This window comes from Cyprinus carpio, chromosome A21, assembly GCF_018340385.1.
Source record: "Cyprinus carpio isolate SPL01 chromosome A21, ASM1834038v1, whole genome shotgun sequence".
In the NCBI taxonomy this organism is placed as follows: Eukaryota; Metazoa; Chordata; class Actinopteri; order Cypriniformes; family Cyprinidae; genus Cyprinus; species Cyprinus carpio.
In genome coordinates, this window is record NC_056592.1 from 15599544 (window position 1) to 15621332 (window position 21789).

Consider the following 21789-nt stretch of genomic DNA (forward strand, 5'->3'; position numbering starts at 1 on the left):
GTGTCCTTCAGGTCGCCCCCTCCCTCCCACGCCGCCTTCATCCAGTCTGCTCCCCCCAGCCCCTCCTCCCCCTTCCGCCCCCCTGCACCAGACCGCCACCTCCATCAGGGAGTGTCAGATGCCCCTTTTGGACAGCGGCTCATCCCATGCCATACTGGACCCCCCTCCCGATGACGAATTCTTCCCCAACTCCTACCTGCTCCGTGCACAGCCCCCCACCATCGGTAAGAGTGTCTCACTGCACTGCCGCATTCTCCATCATAACCAGCACCCTACTGTCATCGCTCTCAGCCCCTCCCCTACACCAACACTCAACCGTCCTGTACACGAATGCTGTCCCGTTGCCATAAGCCAGATTTAAGGAATGAGGTGTGATTAAATTAAATCAGGGTGATTATTAGACTGTGTTGTAAAGAAAACATAAAATTATGTTCATAATGCATTTAACTTCCTTTATGGGATGAATTGATAATTTAAACAAAACATTAAGGCGGGCATAATGTAAGGCTGAAAATTATCAACAGGGACTGTATTGGATCATTAAAAGTAAACAATTATATTATTGCTTGATATTAATTTTGGTTACATAAAAGCAGTCATTTTTGAGGTTGAGAAATTTATTATTTATCATTGAAATATTATGAAAATAGTATTCAATTTTATTCATTCAAAATACAATATTATGTAAACAACTTATCTAGGGATATTTATTTAAAAAGCATTATAGCTTCAATTTTGGTTGTCTTGAAGAATCTGGGCTGTTTACATAGAGGTTTCAGGTTTGAACCCAACTGGTGTTGACTAATGAACTGTAGCGTTTGCTGAGATCAGAGTTTTTTCTTAAGCAAGATTAACCTCGGATTTCTTCGGTGGTTTGATGAGTCAATTATTCAGGTTTTTTTTTTTTTTTTGCATAATCATGCAACAATGCAACAATCATGTTATTTTTGGTCACTATTAGAAAAAAAAATTGAATTAGACCAATTACATGCATTGATTATTTTAGTTGTTGGAAAATATCATCCAGTATTTATTTACATTTGGGTTCATTCAAGTGTATTAAATGTATTCTCTAAATGTTATACACTTCTGTATTCATTGGGGGTGTAAAGATTGACTCGTTTTCTCAAAGCATTAATTACAAACCCTGACGATGCGCATGCATCGATCTTGAAACATGGATTTTCGATTTATGAATCATTGATTTCAGCCAGTAATCTATTTAAAACACTAAGAATTGAATAAATCAAGATTTCTATTGGGATTTAATGATTTAAAACAGGGGTAGGCAACATCGGTCCTGGAGGTCTTCAGGATTACCAAGTCTACAGACAAGTGAGGTTTTTTTCAGGGATGGAGCTAAACTCTGCAGGACATCGGCACTCCAGGACCGACGTTGCCTACCCCTGCTTTAAAATCTTTTAAAATATTTTAAAATGAATGAAACACATGAACAGCGTTGTTTCTGCCCTCACATCTCTCCTTCACGCGTTCCACTATTTACCGCTTGTCACAGGATTACACTCGTTCTCTCACTGAAACATTTTTTGAGCAGCCAATGTGTGATCTCTGCTTAATACTCATGGCCAGTACTGCTGAATTCAAGTATTTTTAGTTTTCTGTAGTTTTTCAGTGGCTCTCAGTCATACCGTTGACATTACTTGAGCAGTTGAAGGCTGCGCATTTATTGCATGGACGGAGCAAAAACAATGTCAGTGACTAAAAGCATACGCACAATTCCACTGAATGATAAATTACTTTTCACAATGTCATTAAACTGAATGTACGAAGGAAACTATTAAAATAATGTCAGCATTATCAACAGCCTTGAAATAAGAGCACGAGGTTGATCTCTCAATCACATACATGAAAGTTGCATTCGTATAGCAAACAGATAACGGGTGCATTTTCTTTCAGAATCATCATTCGCCGATAGGAAGGAAAAGTTAAATACTGCAGCATTTTATTTTATGTAAATAACATAAAGAAAATACATTTTGTGAATTACTTTTAAATGTTTCTTTCATTTTAAAGAAATGTTTATGCTTTCTGCAGCCAATAATTAATTGCATGAACAAACACATTGCTTTCAGCACAAACAATGTTTATCCTTGTTGCAAGCGCTGTCTGGGTTGTATCTTTTTTAACCTTGCATTTAAAATTTTTTTATTCTTCTGAAACAATTATGGATCACAAGTTCACAACCCTTTCATTTGCATTCTGCATTGTTTTCCCCCGCTGAAACATTTTTGGATCACAACCCTTTCTTTAGCTGAATAATTTTGATATTTTGTTTGAAGGTGCTGTATTATAAAAAGCATGATTATTTAGGTGGGTGGTGAGTTTGTGTGAAGTTAACATTCCGTCACGGGAAAGAGATCTAGCCTGACACCCTCGGCCCGCCACTCGGTGATCTCTCTCACACACTCTCTCTTTCTCTCCTTATGCTTGTATAACTAAATGTAATGCTACTTCTGTATTAAAAATGTATCTATTGTTAAACTTAGATGAAAGAGATCCTGGTTACACCGATAACCTTTTTATCTTTATTACCTAAATACTCCCTGCTTTATTAATATGCTATTATTATTATTATCCATTATTATATTATTATTATTATTATTATAATGTTTTTGTCACTAGCTTTTTGTGGAACTGCACAAAAAATGCCCTTGGTTTTGTGAAATCTGTTTCTTAAATTAAATGCAAAAGCTTTAACATTGCACCACTTAAAATGCATAAAAAATATATTGATACCCATTTAAATTAAAGTTATTATGTGAATATAAAATCACACTTTGCTTATTTTATTAAGTGTAAATTGGATTGGTAAATTCATTATTTAATTTGTTTGTGCAAACAGACCACGTTTGACAAGACTAATTTCTCAATCTATCTGCTGAAAAGTGTTTTTCCGCAATACATTTCTACCGTAATTATATTTTTCTTATTTGCCTGTGCATTCAGAGTAATTTGTTTAGACATAATACGCTATAATTCACAAATTAAAGACACTAACAATATATTTAGCATTGTAGTATTCTGTAGGTCTTTTGTAAAACCTGGTTGGCAGAGTTTTATATTTTATATTCTTAAATGACATAGATCATTACATAAAAGTTCATTAATTTGTGTGTGTGTGTGTGTGTGTGTGTGTTTTGTATGTGTGTGAGTGTGTGTGTGTGTGTTTTGATTATGGATTTGTGTGTGTGTGTGTGTGTGTGTTTTGTAGCATGTGAGTTTTGATTATGGATTCTTTTTGCTCAGTTTAAGCAGTAATTATGAATTTTACATTGAAAACTTTATGTGTGCCTAATCAAATGTACTCTAATCTGTTGTAATACTTTAAGAAGATGCTTCACTGGCACTTCACTTTTTAGAATAATGCTTTATAATTATATTCAAATCATTTTTACAACTGGGCAATAAATCAAAGAGCTTGAGATTATAATTATTTACCACATTTATTTCTACACCATAATTTATCATCAGTATATTTTATTGGACCAGACTGAAAAGAAAACAAAAATCTGTGCTTTCTCTTGTTCATACATGATGAAACCTGATGCGGGAAAGATATATCATGGCTTGCACAACCTAACATACAAACAGTCTGTTTAGTTAAATTATGAAGCTTGTGGTGATTCCAGTTAAAATATGTTAACATCAAGCATGACACTTTTTTAAGTTAAGAGTGTTAATTAACTAGGAGTCTTTCAACACTCTTTGAAAACATGCAGAATGAGAAAAACCTTTGATAATTGCACCAGTCGTGTTTTTATCAGTCAGCATAGCAGAAATGACGGATCATACCGCATGTGCTGCTTCTTCGTGAAATGGGTCAGAATTTTATAGAAGAAGAGGAATTCTTTGTTCAAAAAAGACGTGATTATATACCACAGACGATAATCAATTCACATTAAATAACACCATCAAAACAAATTTCCACTACATGACAATGCAAAAAACCACATAACTAATATAATAAACACTTGCAGATTTAATATAGTGGTGATCATGCAAAACTGTTATTCCTTTGAAAATTTCCTTCACGGTCAGCTCTAAGCATCCGTGAATTATCATGGTTTGCCATCAGTATCAACAGCAGCATCACTGTGCAGATTATTCATTCTTAATTCTCATAATTTAGCAGATATGATATCTGCTAATTATTATTATTATTATTATTATTATTATTATTATTATTATTATTATTATTATGTTATTGTTTTAGATGATGTCTGCTAAAAAATCTCTCCTCTTCAATCTCAATCTCTACTCAATCTCTACTCTTGTATGTTAGGCAACAATATAGAAATTTCTGCAAATACAATAGCTGTTAACGATTATGTAATTATTAATATTTACTAGAATATTGACTGCACATTAAAACAACTTTTTTACATATATATGCAAGTTTAATGTGTGATTATTTAAAAAAAAAAAAAAAAAATTTAATCATGCATATATGTGACCCTGGACCACAAAACCAGTCATAAGGGTCCTTTTTTTGAAATTGAGACATCATCTGAAAGCTGAATAAATATGATTTACATTTATGTATGGTTTGTTAGGATATGACAATATTTGGAGATACAACTATTTGAATATCTGGAATCTGAGGGTGCAAAAATAAATAAATAAATATTGAAAAAAATCGCCTTTAAAGTTGTCCAAATTAACACCTTAGTAATTCATATTACTAAACAAAAATTAGGTTTTGGTACATATTTTATATATTTGCCTGAATGTATGCATAAAAATGACTAATTATGTCTTTGTCTATGACTAATAATGACTGTTATATTAATGAAAATGATGTCTAACACTTAAAAATAAGATCAGCTACTGAATCTGTTAAAATCTTTATATTGATGCATAAAGTGCAATAGTGATTGTAATTTTTATACTGAAAATCACTTCTAAAAAAGCACTGAAAGTGACTGATTAGAAAGAAGAAAAAAGAAAGAAAGAAAAATAATAAATAAGCCATTAAATTCTCTGACTAATACTGATATAATAGTAATTCTTCTTATTATTAATAATAATAATAATAATAATGGTCTATACTGATATGTTGTAAAGCACAGTTACGAGACATACAAGCTGTTCAACATACATCGCAGGTCTGAGGTGGCAGCAATGCTCACTACGCCCCGTTCCTCCCACCACTGAAGCGAGAGTAATTGGTATGCACTGATGTTCTTCTCCTCCTCGTGCATTTGTGTGATTATTCCGCAGTGAGACGGGTCGTGCTCGTGCCTCTCGGTCTCAGAGGTGTCATCCACGCAGCCGAGGTGTGCTCGGGAACCAGAGCTGAACGTGCGTCTGGGAGACCTGTCTTGTCAGTTCACTCGCTCTTTTTTCAACCCCTCTCTCCCTCAGCAGTTCCCTCAATCGCCCTCCACTCTTCCCGTCAGAGTTTCTGTGGCACTCTCCGTCCCTCCTTCCTCTGTCATCCTCTCCCTGTCGAGTCATCCTGTTCACCCAGTTTTCAGCCCTCTGTGCGGCTCGACACTCGCTGCTCCTGGAAAGAGCTCCGCTCTTAGCGTGCTAATGCCGCAGATAAATTATTCATATCTAGTTTCTGTGTAGTTCTTTTCGCTATTTCTGGAGTGTCTTGACTTTGGGAAAAAAACGGTAATAAGGAAATCGGTGGAGGTTTGTGTTATGAGCTCTATGTTGTCAGCTGTGAGGTGAATAAAATGGTTTCATTTGTGTCAGTCAAGCGTCAGAATAAATGATATATAATAAGACTAATATATTATTACCACCAAAATAAATGAAACAATTATCTGAGAATTACGTTGGGTGGCATTTGTAATCAGAGTAGTATGTCATTACTCCCTAATTAGGGGATGCAATCATAATACACACACAAAACAAAGAGTATTTTTCACTCACTTTTATAATATGTGACCCTGGACCACAAAACCGATCATAAGGGACAATTCTTTGAAATTGAGGCTGAGATACTATTTGAGAATCTGGAATCTGGGGGGTGCAAAAAAAAAAAGTTGAAACGAAGTTCTTAGCAATGTATATTAATAATGAAAAAATACGGTTTTATATATTTGCAGTAGAAAATTTACAAAATATCTTCACGGAACATGATCTTTACTTAATATTCTAATGATTTTTGGCATAAAAGAAAAATGGATAATTTTGAGCCATACAATGCATTGTTGGCTATTGCTACAAATATACCTGTGCTACTTATATTTATTACATATTGCATATTTTACTAATGATTTAAAAAAAATAGTCCCGCCCCAAACTCGCACTATTGGCTGAGATGCAGTGGTTAGGCTTGTTTGGATAGTGATAATAATTGTTACACTTTTCAGGGAAATATATTTTATCATTTAAAATGATGGCCATTTTAAATTATCTCTTGAAATACTCTTAGTGAGTCTGTTCTGTGAAAAAGAAAACAAGAAACCTTATCTAGTCATCACACACAATTATGGGAAAAATACATTGAAATGAATTGGTCAGAGAATGTGGGAACCCGGCCGCAGTAGATGAATCAGTGGGAATGATGTTACACTTAACATGTGAAAGCTTGAGAAGTGATGATAAGCATAACGTCAGTATAGCTGTTATGGCTTGCCAAACTGATGTGTTTGTGTGTTGTCTATATTAATAAGCCCACAATTTATCACCATAACTAGCAGTGCTATAGTTTAACTTTTGTTGTGTTAAATCATTGAAGATTCTGATTTGGTCTTTTCAAAATAATTTTAGTTTTCGATTTGTGTCCATTGAGTTCCAAATATAAAAAGAAAAATATTCAAATGAGATGATGTTACTGTCAAAAAAAAAAAACCCTTCAGTGTCACATGATCCTTCAGAAATTATATGCTGCGAAAACATGACCTATTACAAACAAAAATTAAACAACCGTTTTTACTAACACTTAATAAAAAACACAAATAACATAATATACTTTCAAAAAAATAAATTTCAAAAGAACAGAATTTATTTGAAAGAGAAATCTTTTGTAACTTTTGTAACATAACACAAACGAGTGGTAGTGTATAATCAGTTTTTGGTTGAATTTCCAGGAAAATACATTACTCATATCATAACATACTGTAACATTTCGGTTGTACCACCTACCCCAGTAGGGCATTGTTTTTTGCTCAGCTCTGACTTCTCAGCTTCATACTCTGCTGAGTTCCTAATGCATTGCAGTTGCACATTTTTATATGTTTTTTAATTAGTTTCGGATATTTTTGTATATTAGCTCTGTGTTCACATGTTCTGTGTTCATACCTTCGAATGACAGTGTGAACATGTTGTTGACAAGGTTCCCATACTCCCACTCACTGAAGCTCTGAAATATTGTTGGTTGTCATATACTGTCTAGCCAGATCTGTCGAGCGAGGGAAAGAAAGAAAACTGCGGTTGGTACGTGAAGAATTAGTCTGAGGATGGATGAAAGACAGAAGGTGGTTGGCCACCAATCATGACACCTCATTGCTCTCTCCTTCTCTTTCTCTTTCCCTCTCTTTCCGTAAACACTCCACTCTATAGCACAGAGCTCAATTACCCCCGCTCTGTCTCCAGGCTCCTCCTGCCACATTTAGATTGTGTCTTTTATCATTCCAAATTGACATTTATGCTTTTACTCCTATTGTTTTTCCACCGTTCCCACCGCTCATGTTGGGCAATTTATTTTAATCCCTGTCATGGCATGGCCTATAGCCTAGCAAAGCTTGGCTGCAGTAATTTCACCATTGCCATGCGCTGGAAACAAGAAGCCTCCACACAGAGCTGTTGTCCCACATCTCTTCCTCCATTCCTCCGCCTGTCTCACCAGCACCAGCTCATTTCTTCTGGCCCGTTCGCTCTCTCTCGCATCTGTCTTTCTCTTTCAGTTCCTTTTTTTAAACTCTTTTTACTAATGATCTAGCTCAAGTTAAAGCTGGTGGTATTTTTTTAACTTACTGTACAGTGTCAACTATAAATAAAATACAAAAAATTATATAAAATATGAATTAAATGTAATAAATCAATAGAAGTGGTAATAACAAAATAAACATCAAAGTATGAATACTAATAATAATTGTAAAAAATAAATTGAAAATGAATAATAAATAAACTGTTATGTAGATATTTCTTTTGTTACAAGATACACAAAAACAAATTAATCTAGCTAGATATAATATACACACCTTCTACTTTATGTGTGTTATGTGTGTGTGTGTGTGTGTGTGTGTGTGTGTGTGTGTGTGTGTGTGTGTGTGTGTGTGTGTTTGGAGGCGGGGCAAGAGACACAGCTTCTATATTATTCCGCTTGATTTCCGAATACTCACGGCTTCATCTGTCGCTTGTGTAGCTAGACAGAACAAGCCAAATAAATGATATTTTCAACTATCTTTATGTCAGTTTCTCATTGATATGCTTTGAATGTAAATGTGTCTTTTTATTTTTAAGGAGGACAGGCTGGCAGGAAGAGCAGGAAGTTTGGATTTAGGCAAAAAGGCCTTTTCTGCACCCACAGTGTCGCTTTCCCTGTGTTGCTTGTCGACTATTTTGTCTGCCTCCGCCGCTCGCTCACTGAATCAAAACTCAATTATTCATAAACACTGCTAAATGGTGAAGAACGGAAAGCTGAGGGAGAAAGAAACGTGAAAAGAGAAAGTGATGGAGGCTGGTGGGAAATAAATGAATGTCAGTAACGGAGGACAGAATAGCTTCACAGCTGTTTCGTGTCCCAATAAATCGAGCATTATGAAGCCCGTGTTGTAAGCGGAAATTTTGAGAGGGAACGAGCTGCAGGAGAGCGGAATCTGTGACCTTGTGTCATGAAAGAGTTTCTTTTTCTGCCAAAATAAAGCTCTTTAAGTTCATTTTACAGAACTCAATCATGAACAACACCAGGGTGACATTTTGTTATTGTCTCTGTTGCAAGAGAAGGCTGCTTTTGTCTTAGTTCTTTGAGTTTAGGATACTGAATGTCCTTCTGTTGTGGTTTGTACAATTTATTTATTATTTTATTTTTTACACTCTAGGGTAGACTGATATATTGAGTGTAAAAAATAATGGGCACATGTAGGAACTATTGGTACTGGCAAAAATCTAAAATATATATTATTTTGTTTTATTATTTTGTATTTTATTTTTATATAAACCATGTTTTTCTGTGCACTTTTTTTACTGTATAACAGCAATTTAAAAAAACAGAAACCAAAAACACAACACACACCTTTTGACTATATTTTTATATTTAAAAGACATAAACATGGTAAATTATATGAATCTCAAACATGAGTATGGTGTAACTTTCATATGATGGCACATTGATATATCATTTAATGCTAATTAAAATAACATTTAAAAAGTTGTCTTATTTCTATCCATTTGTTCTCTTTCCCTTTCTTGTGCATCATTCATATATGTCATATGACGATGAAATAATACAAATTGTTAGTCTGTCAGCGGTGTTAAAACATAGCTATTTTTTTTTTAATTTATGTAATTATGTAACTAAATTCTTTAGTTTTTAAGTCATTATTGTGAATATTGTAATGAAATCCAGAATTATTTTATATATTGAATGGAAAAATGTCATTTATATGATTAATTTTAAAAAACAGATTATTCTGTTACCAGCCTATTTCCTCCTCCCATATTCCACTAATTTAAAAACAAACAAATTGTCAAACCATAACTGGGAGGAATGTTCCAGACAGCAAATTCATATATAAACACCCGGAGGAATGTTCCAGACAGCAAATTCATAGCTACACACCCTGGCAATAAATATCTCTTTCCACAGGCGTCTTAAACGACCCCCTGTCTTTTACCTCCTGCTTGGGTAAGATGTGCACATTACAGTGAGATATTTTGTATTTAGGCTCTTTCATGTAACTCTGTATTAATAACAGTAGTCGCCTGTAATCTCTGCACTACTGTACTGACTTTAGCTCCGTTCTCCGGCTTTGAGCACCACATCCTGTATAATGGAAGCACAGGAGCGGCCCATTGTCCCTCTGTGATTCCAGAGCTTCACACTGAGACCCCTGGTGTGCTGTTCTCACATCCGAGCAAGAAGAGAATCCCACAAGCGCCATCCTTTATTTGCCCATTGAAGGCCACTGTCACAGCAGCCCATTCAGAAGCCGCTTCTTCTGCGCCTGTCGCATCAATTTCGGCCAACTACGCCAGGTCCCCTTGAAAAAAACAAAGAATGACGCCTCGGTCGTGGCAGCGCTTTAAACCCTTAAAAGCACAAGTTCCTCCCTGCCTTTGTTCCAGTATGTGGAAAGTGGCTGGGCTGGTTTTGATGGGCATGTCATTGGGCGATAATCCAGTGTTTTGAGCACCATTGTTGGAGCCGAAGAGTTCCTCCAGAGTTCCTCTGGCGCTGTAAGCTGAGAGAGCAGGGCTTTGTGCCCGGCTGGGTTTTGTAGCGCTCCGTTTTTAGAGTGCTCTGACACACTGCATGTAGAGAGATTACACAGCCCTGGCCCTCAGACCGTAGCCGATCTCCCGTTGGTCTTAAATCCTCTTTCATCTCGGAACCTCTTCTTAAGGGACACAAAGGCACTTTTGAATCCCTTGCTTTCCCCTCTTTTCACAGGCTCCTGGAAGAATTTGCTTCCGTTTGACCTCATGTGCCGATGCTGGGAGGTGCGGCGGAGGGTGTGAAACATGTATTATCATATTCACTCTGTTATTTGCAACCGTTACGTAGAAGAAAAACAAATAAAAGGTGGAATATATGACAGAAATAAACCCAGGCCTTTGTGGTAGTTCATGTGGATAATTGAATTTTTACTTTAGACATTTAGGAATGTAGACACATCTGTTAAACGTCTAGACACGCTTGAAAACAGTATTTGTTCAGAGTCTGTCAGGTAGAGCAAAGATTTTTGTTGATTATGTGCTGTGAAAAATACTACCTTCCTTTGTATCTCAGTTGTTAACATGCTGAGAAGTTCGCACGATAAAACACTACATGCTACACTTTTACATGTTTAAATTGTAAAACACTGGACTTGGCTATTTCTCTTATTATTGCAATTTTTTCAAATTATGATGGTTTATTATATTATATTATATTATATTATATTATATTATATTATATTATATTATATTATATTATATTATATTTGGAATTCATATTATATATTACAATATATTACATATTATGAATTAATATATTATAATATAATCTTTTTATTTTAAAATGGTTAAATTGTTATATTTATATTCTTAGGTTTCTATAAAATATAGTTTTAAATACGATATTGATTATTTTCACCTGTTTCTTTAAAAATAAACTAATGTAGTACAATACAATTGTTTGACGACTTTTCAACGTATATACATAAGCTGTACTAAACTATAAATGTCAAATTTATGTTTTTTTTTTTAGCAACCATGTCAGAAGCTAGAAGGCGATACAAATGTATTTTTGTTTTCATACTCAGACTTTAATCTAATAAAAAAAACAGACATGTTTTATTTCTCCACCTAACAATAGATTTTATCAAAATCTTATTTTTTGTGTCTGCTTAGATCTTATTATCCATAATTGATCCTTCTCTCTGTTGCAGTATATCTAGCATTTCACCTCTCCTCCTTTCAGTTACAAGCGTTTCACACATGACTACTGAACAGTAAACAGATTACAGTTGCACTGAATCAAAGCAACCTGAACAACCTGATGTTCTGAATTTGTGGTCTAAAAAACATTTTACAGACAGCATCCTATAAGGGAACATAAAAGAAGAGATGTTCTGTGATAAATCTGCCTTTTCTCTCTCTCTTTCAGGTGCGTCCGGTCATCACAGTCAGACCTCCCTACGACCTCCTCTGCCTCCCCCGCACAACCACCACCAGTCATCGGCTAATTCCCTCAATCGCAACAACCAGGCCAGCCGGCGGAACCCACAGAGCCACGCACCTACTGCCGCCCCGCCAGATGGACCCTCCACCCCTGAATCTGTCCAGCTCCAGGACAGTTGGGCTCTTAACAGCAGTGTCCCGCTGGAGACACGGTAAGTTTTACTAAACCACCAAAAGACACCCCCTAGGGTTGATTTTTTTTTTTTTTTTTTTTTTTTTAAATTATAGAGCTATCGTACATTTTTATTGACTACATATTATGTGTGATGTCGATATACATACATTCTCCTTGTCATTATAATCATCAATGATGACCTTTTAATGATCCTTCTGTTGTGTCTTAATAAAGGGGATGGTATTGTCATATTTGTTTTAGTTTTTCATCTGCATATATTACAAAAATATGTAATAGAATAGGTCTAAAATTATATAAAAAATTAAAAATAAAACAGTTACTATTAAAATAATTATAATTATAAATAATTATTTTCATTCATAATAAGTTGCAATATAAATTATTTCATAAAATATAATCTGTTTGTTTGGTGACTAATTATATTTTTATCAAATAAAAATATGTACATATAAAAGGATGAATATAAAAAATAGTAAATGCTCACTTACCAACAGCGTGCCAACAGCGCACCCTATTATACAGAATGCATTAATGCTTTGTACAGTACATACACATTTTTAAATGATACGATGAAAAAAAACAAGAAAAAAAAACAATAGGCCTCTTTGATTTTCATGCAAATAGTTTCTAAAGATTTTTTCAGAAATTGTTTATTAAACTTTAATGTTTTTAAACTTAAAGTTTCTTGAATAACAGGTATACTGTGTGACCCTACTGAACATCACTGTATGTGTGTGTGTGACAAGGCCAATGCATTAAAACTGTTCAGTTTAATTACCATTCTATATCAATGCGCTGCTTTAATTGAAGCGCGCACACACACACACACACACACACACACACACACACACACACACCACTGGCACAAAGATCTGAGATCGCCCTGTGCAAAAAGTAACATTCAATAGCTCATAAACTTCTTGTCAGCGCTGACACATGAATTTTATTAATCGATACTGAATCGCTACATTATATTTCTCAGCAAGGAGGGGGGTAAAATCGCTGTTTTTAAGTAACTAAACGCAGCTTCATTGTTTGTAGAGAGAGACAGGCGCAGAAAATTTACATCTCTCCCCCTCTCTCTCTCAAAGTGGCCATATTTGAGAAAAAAAATTAGAGTAGTTTGCATCATTGGTTATAGCTGTCGTTCATTGAACATTTCTATCGTAAACGTATCATTAAAAGTTGACTAATATTCGCGCTCGGCTTCTGTCAAAAGTAGACCCCGCCTACTTTGATTTAATTGGCCATCTCAGTCATTTTGACATTGATAAGCACTGAGGCTTTGATCTGAAGTGCCTAGTATGTGCAGCGGTCGCGTCAGTGTGCAGTTTTCCCTAATGCTCGCATGCCAGCGATTATCCCTCTGCGTGCCGTAGGTTGCCGACCCCTGGTATATAATATACGTTTTTACATTATATTTATTTATATTAATAATTATTTAAATGCATTTTTTCATTTATTCAGTTATTCAATTTTCATTACATTCAGTTATTTTTAAAAATAAAATTACATACAATAGTATAATCTATATTTGTTTAGTGACTAATTATACAGTAGTTGTCCTAAATTATATTTCCCTAAATAAAATTGCATATACATATATACTGAACAAAGTTAAAAATCAAAAGTGAATGAACACTTCCAGACTGTTATTTACTAAATGGTGTTATATGCAGTGACTGCCAAAATATGTATGAAATAATATATTAATTATATATATAAATAATTATATAAATACATAAATACTCAGTAGTGTGTGTGTGTGTGTGTGTGTGTATATATATATATATATAATATATATATATATATATATATATATATAGATATATATATATATATATTAACCTGATTTTAACCAATATATATATATATATATATATATATATATATATATATATATATATATATATATATATATATATATATATATATATATATATATACTCAATTTTGGAAATCACTGCATGTAATTATAGTCCCCAGTCTACACCGCAGAGACACAAAATAAACAAACCCTTATCACCCACCCAACCAGAGACGCTCACTAAACATTTAGTTACAGCCTGTCACACTCACACACACATTAGATTGTTTCTGCCGGGTCCCTGTGGGTTGTATTTTTTTGTTTGTTTATTATGTAGTATAGTGTATGTCTTCTTGCAGGACTGGAGGGTTTCTCCCCTAGACTCAACAATACTCTCCTCTATTGCCATATACACTATTTATGAGACACACACTCTTTTTTGTCTATTTCTTGTTCTCTTTCTTTCTCTCTCTCTCTCTCTCTCTCTCTCTCACTCTCTCTCTCTCTCTTTCTCTTTTTTAGTTCCCAACCCCCTATCGTTCAGATGTTTTATTCACCAGGTGCTCCGATACACACCACAACCCACTCCCCTTATCAAACAACCCATCACCACATCCCTTCACAAATAACAATCCATCAAAAACCAGACAACACAAAACACAAAAACATCCAAACAAAACATGCATGAACACACATTCACACACACTCCATGTCCATCAACGCCAGTCACCATCCATCTCTGCACAGATCCCATCCCCTCTCTCTCTGTCTCTTCGTCGCTCTCTCCCATAAAAAAAAATAAATAAAAAAATTGACACTCACTTTCAGATGAAGCAAGCGCCGCCTGAAAAATAGGTCATGCGATGGCGTGCATGCAAAGCAGGGCTGCAACGGCGTGCACGGGATACGAAAAGTTCTGCTTTGAATGCTAGAGTAATAGAGAGAGAGGAATAGGGCCATATGGTGACAGATTGGTTGAGAGTCACAGAAATTGAGGAATGTGCAGCTGTCACATTAGATGAAGTGTCTCAGTGGTTAGGAGTCTGGACCCAAGGGGACCGCAGGTGGAGCAGGCAGGAGTTCGGAGAGAGTTTTTACCACCAGTGCATGCAGCTGCATCCCAGTTCATCGCAGTTTTGAGCGGCCGCAGGTTTGCTTCTTCAATATTCTCCAGGCACACGCACGCAAATGCACTCTAAGATCCTTCAAACGTATCAAGCTGCCTCCAGACGTTGGACAGACTACCCACAATCCCCTGACACTTCAAAGCTCTACCCTAGACTGGCAGATTAGAATGACTTCTTTCAGGGCATATGGACGTGACCTCAAACACCCTCTACCTCATATTGCTTTGTCTGTTAGACAGCCCTGTCCGCCGCAAAGTGCAAACCCAGCACTTCTCATGACGGTTTCATGAGATAAATAACATTGGGTATTTACAGAGGCAATTTAGAGCTACTCTCAGCTCTGCCATGTTTTTGTAGTGGAGTCGGCTGGGTGATTTGACCCACTATTTGATATGGCTGTTCGCCCTCTGGCTATTAGGGTGTGAGAAACTAATCTTTTGTGAAAAAAAAAAGGTTAGGAAATGAAAATATACATATAACAATATATATAAAAAATATAAAAAATATAAAACACAAGCTGCTAATAAAAAGAAGCTCAGTATATTAAAGGCGACAATATATTATTTATTAACTTTAATATATCACATGAAACATTTTACATGAAAAATGTTTAAGGAAGAATAATCATACATAAACAAACATACATAAACTAAACTATTTAAATAAAATAAAAATTAACTGAAAATTAAAACCTGAAAAAGAAATCATAAAATGGAAACTAAAAACAATTCTAAAAATTAAAAAATATAAAATATGTAATTTTATTTACTGAACAGTATTTTATTTATTTATTTATTTATTTATTTATTTATTTATTACTTTTTTGCTATTTTACTATTTGTTGAGTAATATTTACTAAACAGCAGTATTTATATATTAATAAAAAACAGTTAAAATTTTGTGATTATATTATTGAGGGATGGCTATTCAATAAGCAAGTTATTGAATAACTTCCTTTTTATCCAGTTAAAATGAGCCAATTCAGTGAGCTGATTTGCTAAAACAAACCATCATAATGAACTAATTCAATAAAAATTTCAGATTTCCAACCCTACTACAAATAGATAGAGGAGTGTTTCATTAGTCATAGCACTGATTGTCATGCCATACTGTCACATGTTGGAAGAAGTAGCTTGTTTCTGGAAAAGAAGTTTTCTGTTTTGAAAACAGCTGAACTACTGTCACGCAAAAACTACTGCAATTAAATATAGTTACATTAGAAGCATTAGAAGTTTTAGTTTCAGTTAGTCGGCAGGATTTTAGTTGCATTGCTACTGTATGTGCAATCTTAAATCTCTTGGTAACAGATGAAAATAAACCATTTTATTGTGCTGGTCAATCTTACAAGTATATCGGTCCACATTAACAGACTTGTTCAACAAGTCTTACAAGGTTCTGCTGAGTTTCTGCAGCACAGAGGGGAAACTCCAGATGCTCGAAGGTTTGAAAAAATGCAGGCTCACAGTGTCTAGCTATGCAAGACTAATTATCTTATGAAATATGATCTCCATCGTTATCTCCTGTCAGTGCATAAGAAATGGCCCAGTTCTGAGGAGCAGCAGAGAGAAGAAACATTTTTTTATTCAAACTGTTTTCCTCCCGGACGTCACACCACCATCAAAATCTCAACTGAGTGTGTGGTAATAGCGCAGTATCAGAGTGCGCTGAACACTTGAGCTCTGGGAACTCTCCTCCATAGTCTCAAGTTTACAGCCTCTCGTTCAGGAAGCTCAGTATTTATCCAGAAAAAATCTGGGCCTGCCACAGAGATGGAGCCCAATTAGAGGTGGTTTACTTGGGCTAAAACTCCTGCAGTGCCCCCCTGAGCTGGAGCTAATGACGGTGTACTCCATCTTACTGGACGGAAATGGGAGAAGATTCTCTATTAGGCGTCAGGGAAGAGCTTGTGTGTCTGCCTGCTGTCTTTTTCTTTTCTTTTTCGCTTCTATCGCTCTCCCCGTGGGCTTGTTTGAAACACCGGTGTCATTTCTCTCACTTGTTCTGCACATGACTTGTCATCCCCTAACAGGCCTCTGACTTCTCCGCAGAAAAATACAGAGAAGAAATACCTGCCTTTCCTGCTCTGAATCTCACCCGTCACTAACTGCTTTTTTTTTGTTGCTAGATATATAAATTGCCCGGGTGGAATCTACAGACTTTTATGCACATATTTTGGTGGTGGGGGATCTGTGGAAAGGATCAAACATGGTAAAATATGTTTAGCTGGAAGTACTATACGTTCAATGGTAGCGGAAAATATATAGACTCCCATTCAAAAGTTTGGTGCCTGTAAGAATTTTTTTTGATGTTTCTGAAGTATATTATGCTCACCAAAACTGCATTTGTTTAATCTAAAATACAATAAAAACAGCAATATTTTGATAAAATCTTAACATTTAAAATTCCTGTTTTCTATTTTAATGTATTATGAAATTAAATTTATTTCCATGAATTTTTAGCAGCCATTACTCCAGAAATTCCTAAAGAAACAACATTCAATTCAAGAAGCATTTCTTATTATCACAGTTGAAAACAGACATGCTGCTTAATATTTTTTGTGCAAACCATTTTTTTAGAATTCCTCAGTGAATGGAAATTAAAAGAAAAAAAACGGTTTACATTTGAAATAGATTTCTTGTGTAATATTATACGTTTTACTGTCACTTTAGATCACATTAATGCATCCTTGCTGAATAAAAGTATTAATTTCCTTAAAAATCTCACTTCAAACATCTGAACAACAGTGTATAATATTTGTTTTTTTGATTGAGTATTTTATTTTTCTGATATTACGTTCAATTAAATATTTAATTTTCTTTGTGATGTGTAAAAACGCTGGTAAAAAATATACTTTTTTTTCTGGTGGGTCCTGTGAAAATTGTGGTGAGGCAAGAGAAAATCGGAACTTGCAATATAACTGAAACTGAAATATAAGCTCACTGTTGAGTCCTAGGATTTCAGCAGGCAGAGTTCCTGCTGTATAGCCCTGACTACAAAAACAAATCCTTTAATACCTATTTGTATGCATTAATTCTGTCTTTTATGGGATTTACATTTACATGGGTTTAAATTTCTTCTGAGCTGAGCACTATGTACTTTTGTGACATTGTTCTGTATTCAAAATGCATTTTCAGACTCACTTGAAATGTTGTTTTTCCCCCACTCTCAATGGCCAAAGTGTGGATGCTTCAATTCCCAAATGGTACAAAATGGAGACGTGTTGTTCGACATTATTTTCTTAAGTGGATGGGAATAGCTCTTATCTAGACACTTCACTAGCTAGAGACGGATAAGAATAAAGTGGACTGAATGTAACAACCTCACTTTGAGGTTTCTGAATTCTGCAACTGCATCTTATATTGAGGATGGCAGTAGATCGATGTGCTGAATGAGAGAGAGAGAGTCTCTAGCAAGCTCTTTCAAAGGACCTCAACATAAAACCACTTTTGGTTGGCTGGGCTTCCTGTAGACATTTATCATATTTTGAGTTTGTGGAAATAAACAGCAGACTTGCATCTATGAAGTGACCATATATTTTGGTCATTACATACAAACAGCAAAGGACCTTGGCCCTGTAAAACATGTTGAACACCAAACCAGAGGCTTTGTCACCGAATCAGAAATCCCAATTAGGCTGAATGTTTTGGACAGTTCGGACTGGACTACTATTTGTGTGGAATACTAATTCACCTTGAGATATGTTTGTGTTTGCGTTCTCTGTTAAAATCTTATGTTAATTGCTCTGGACCTTTCCTCCTCTCCCACAGGAGTAGAGAAAAAGTGTTTACTGTGAAAGTGAGATTTTTTGCAGCTTTGTCTTGTTTTTGTTTATTGCCGTGTTTCTCGGCCGTGCTCTGTTTGTGCTGGTTGGTTGCTGGTGAGATGTCCCAGTAGGGCAAGCATTCGCTTATTGGCTCACTGCTGTTTATTCGCTAACATGTTATCAATTTTTTTTTTTTTACCAAATAAAAATGTCCAAAAACTTGACATTGGGAATTTTCTTAAAAGTGATTAGAAGCATCATATGTACAGCAGGGACCTTTCAAAATTTAAATTCACTGTGATAATGCTCTAGAAATTCATATTCTGGCATAAACTGTGATAAACAATGATAAACCAATGTAAGGGCATCATCTTGAGGAATTATTGTGATTTTTATGGTAGAAGTTGAAAAAAGCATTAAGCAGCTTTGATACAAATTGTATCCACCACATCTATCCATCCATCATCTCTGTCCGTCTGTCTGTCTGTCTCTTTAATGCTATATACAGTAATCTTCTTGTGAAAAGCACAGCAACACAAAATAATAAGACTGAGTATCAATTAATCTTGCTACTGCATGTATTTTGCAATTAGTGTCCGTCAGATATGATGCAGCTTTGACTCACATGCCTGATAGCCACAGGGTCTGTCCTGTCTGTCTCTGTATGTGTGCTCATTAATCACTGTGTGTATGTGTGTAAACCGAACCTAAGTGTTGTTTCCATTACCTTGTAGATGTAGCTCAGGGGTTAATGACTGTGGGTCACAGTATGAATATGTTGCTACTCTAACGCTTTTATGGGCTGCTTAGTTCTCCTTCCTTTTCAGTCTTTCTCCATTTATCCATCCCCATCTCCCTTTCACACATCTCTCCTCTTCAGTGTAATGTAATTTGGCCTAGAGGGTCGATTATTCACATGGCCCCGATGTCTGGCTTTAACGCTTCTCTTAAGTTGATTTATCTAACACGTCTGTCAAGCCATATGATTAAATATATATGGACTTCAAAGCATTTTTCTGGATATTATCTGCTCTTTAAATATAGATTTTGAACTGCATTATTTATTTTTAAGGTTTCTTCTTGTATACTATTGTGATGACACATAGCAAGTCCCTGCTATTGAAAGACAATGTTTCATTTTCTGTGCTTGTGTGTTATTAAACTAGAATGAAAAAAAAAAAAAAGATTGTGTGCCTGCTTTCAGACGAATCATAAAGGCTTGAATGAGTTACCTTAAGCCAGAGCTTGTCCACAAATGACCATGACTGCACAGCAAGATTGCACTGTTTAGTGCGAGGCCACATGCACAAAGTAAAGCAGCGGAGTAAATTTAAAGAATTATTAAATCAAAATCTTCTCGGTAGCTGTCAAATCTCATTCACACTTCCAAATCACATGCACACTTCCACCACTGGCAGTTGGTCATGTGACACACAAGAACTAGTGTCATTATTATATATTGTGAATAAAATGCACGTCATATTGACCACTTTCATAGTGTGTTGTTTCATGGTAAGTGGGCTATGCTTGACAGCCCATCACTTTATTCCTTCATTATGTAATAAATGCAATTCTTTTGAATTTTCTATTCATCAAAGGATCTTGAAAACAATTAATCATGGTTTCTGTTGGGTCTCGAGTCTGATCACTAGTATCTTTGGTGTGTTTGTTTGAGGTGTTGTGTGGATGTCTTTGTTTTGACAGCTCGCCATGTGCTAATTGTCCATGTTGTTGTGTCCCCGCCCCCCTTGTTTCCTTGCTCGTTAGCTCATCTTCTCTCACACTGGGTTCTTGTTCATCTCGTTATCATCCACTTTATAGCTTCCCGTGTTTCATTTTCTTTTGTCAAACTGTTGTGGTTTATGCCATTGTTCTGGCTGCCATAGATTGTTTGCCCTCCCCTGCCCTGCCCTGCCATGCCATGCCCTGCCCTGCCTTGCCTTGCCTTGCCTTGCCTCCAGTGCTCATAGCTGCAAGTTTGTTTTCTTGCGCCCTTCTGTGCACTCAAGGTACCTGTGGGCTGTTCTTGGCGTCTGCTGTCCCAGGGTCTCTGCGGACTATCTAGCAGATTACTCTGCCTCTTGCTCAGATCAGCGAGCTGCCTTGCCAGCTTTGTCTCTGCTGCAGCGGTCGCGGCTTCTGCCAGCTATTGTCTCCCCGTCCGGGTGGTAGGAAATTCTATGTTTGCACAAACTGACTGCTGAAGTGTTCTACTCCATTTCTGATTATTCTGTTCAATAAAGCCTCAGTTGTACCCGCATCTGAATCAGTTTCTGACAGGTTTCTACTATAATATTAAGCAGCACAAGAGTTTTCAAATTTGATTAGTTATAATAAATGTTGCTTGAGCAGCAAATGAGCATATTAGAATGATTTCTGAAGGATCATGTGACACTTTAGACTGGAGTAATGGCTGCTGAAAATTCAGCTTTGCATCACACAAATTACACTTAAACGTTAAAATATTTACATTAAAATAATATTTCTGTATGTTTCATCAAATAATGCACTCTTAATGAGCATAGGAGACTTAAAAAAATTGAAAAAACTTACAGACCCCAAACTCTGAACAGTACTGTAGAATAACGTGATCTTGTGTAGATGATGTCAGATGTTATTCTATACTGTTAAGCAAGTTCATTTCAGATCTGCATGCCAGTGCTCATGGGTTGTTCTGGCTGTGGGCAGCAGGGAGCAGTTGGATGCCTAGCAGGGGGGCAACAGAGAGGCCTGTTGGAGTCAGAGTGGACCGCCTGTCCCGAACAAGACACATGGACAAAGATCTAAGGCTGGTTTAGCATAGGACCTCAGCCTGAGCCAAACCTAGTGCTCATCAAAGCTTCCTGGTCAACTGTCATCTGCTTTCATCCCCTTCCCGTCTGCCCCCTTCCCCAAACACACACACTTTCACACTTTCAGCCCACCTTTGACCCCGTGCACCGGGGATGCAGTACCAGATCTGGCATTATTTGCAATATCATTGCCATTCGCGTCAGAGCAAACTGTTGCCTCGCTGACCACTTTATCATCACCATGACCTTTCATGTTATGTCTGATGGTGATAATCTTTTGAATTATAAAGGTTTGATGCGTT

The 21789-nt window shown here is 35.9% G+C and overlaps 1 protein-coding gene across 1 annotated transcript in view; it reads left to right on the top strand.

Annotated features, from left to right (window-relative positions):
• The window catches only part of tenm2b (teneurin transmembrane protein 2b), a 258970-nt gene that overhangs the window by 183333 nt on the left and 53848 nt on the right, over window positions 1–21789 (top strand). The window contains 1 exon segment of the mRNA XM_042711040.1: window positions 11789–12014. Coding sequence (XP_042566974.1) covers window positions 11789–12014 — 226 coding nt within the window.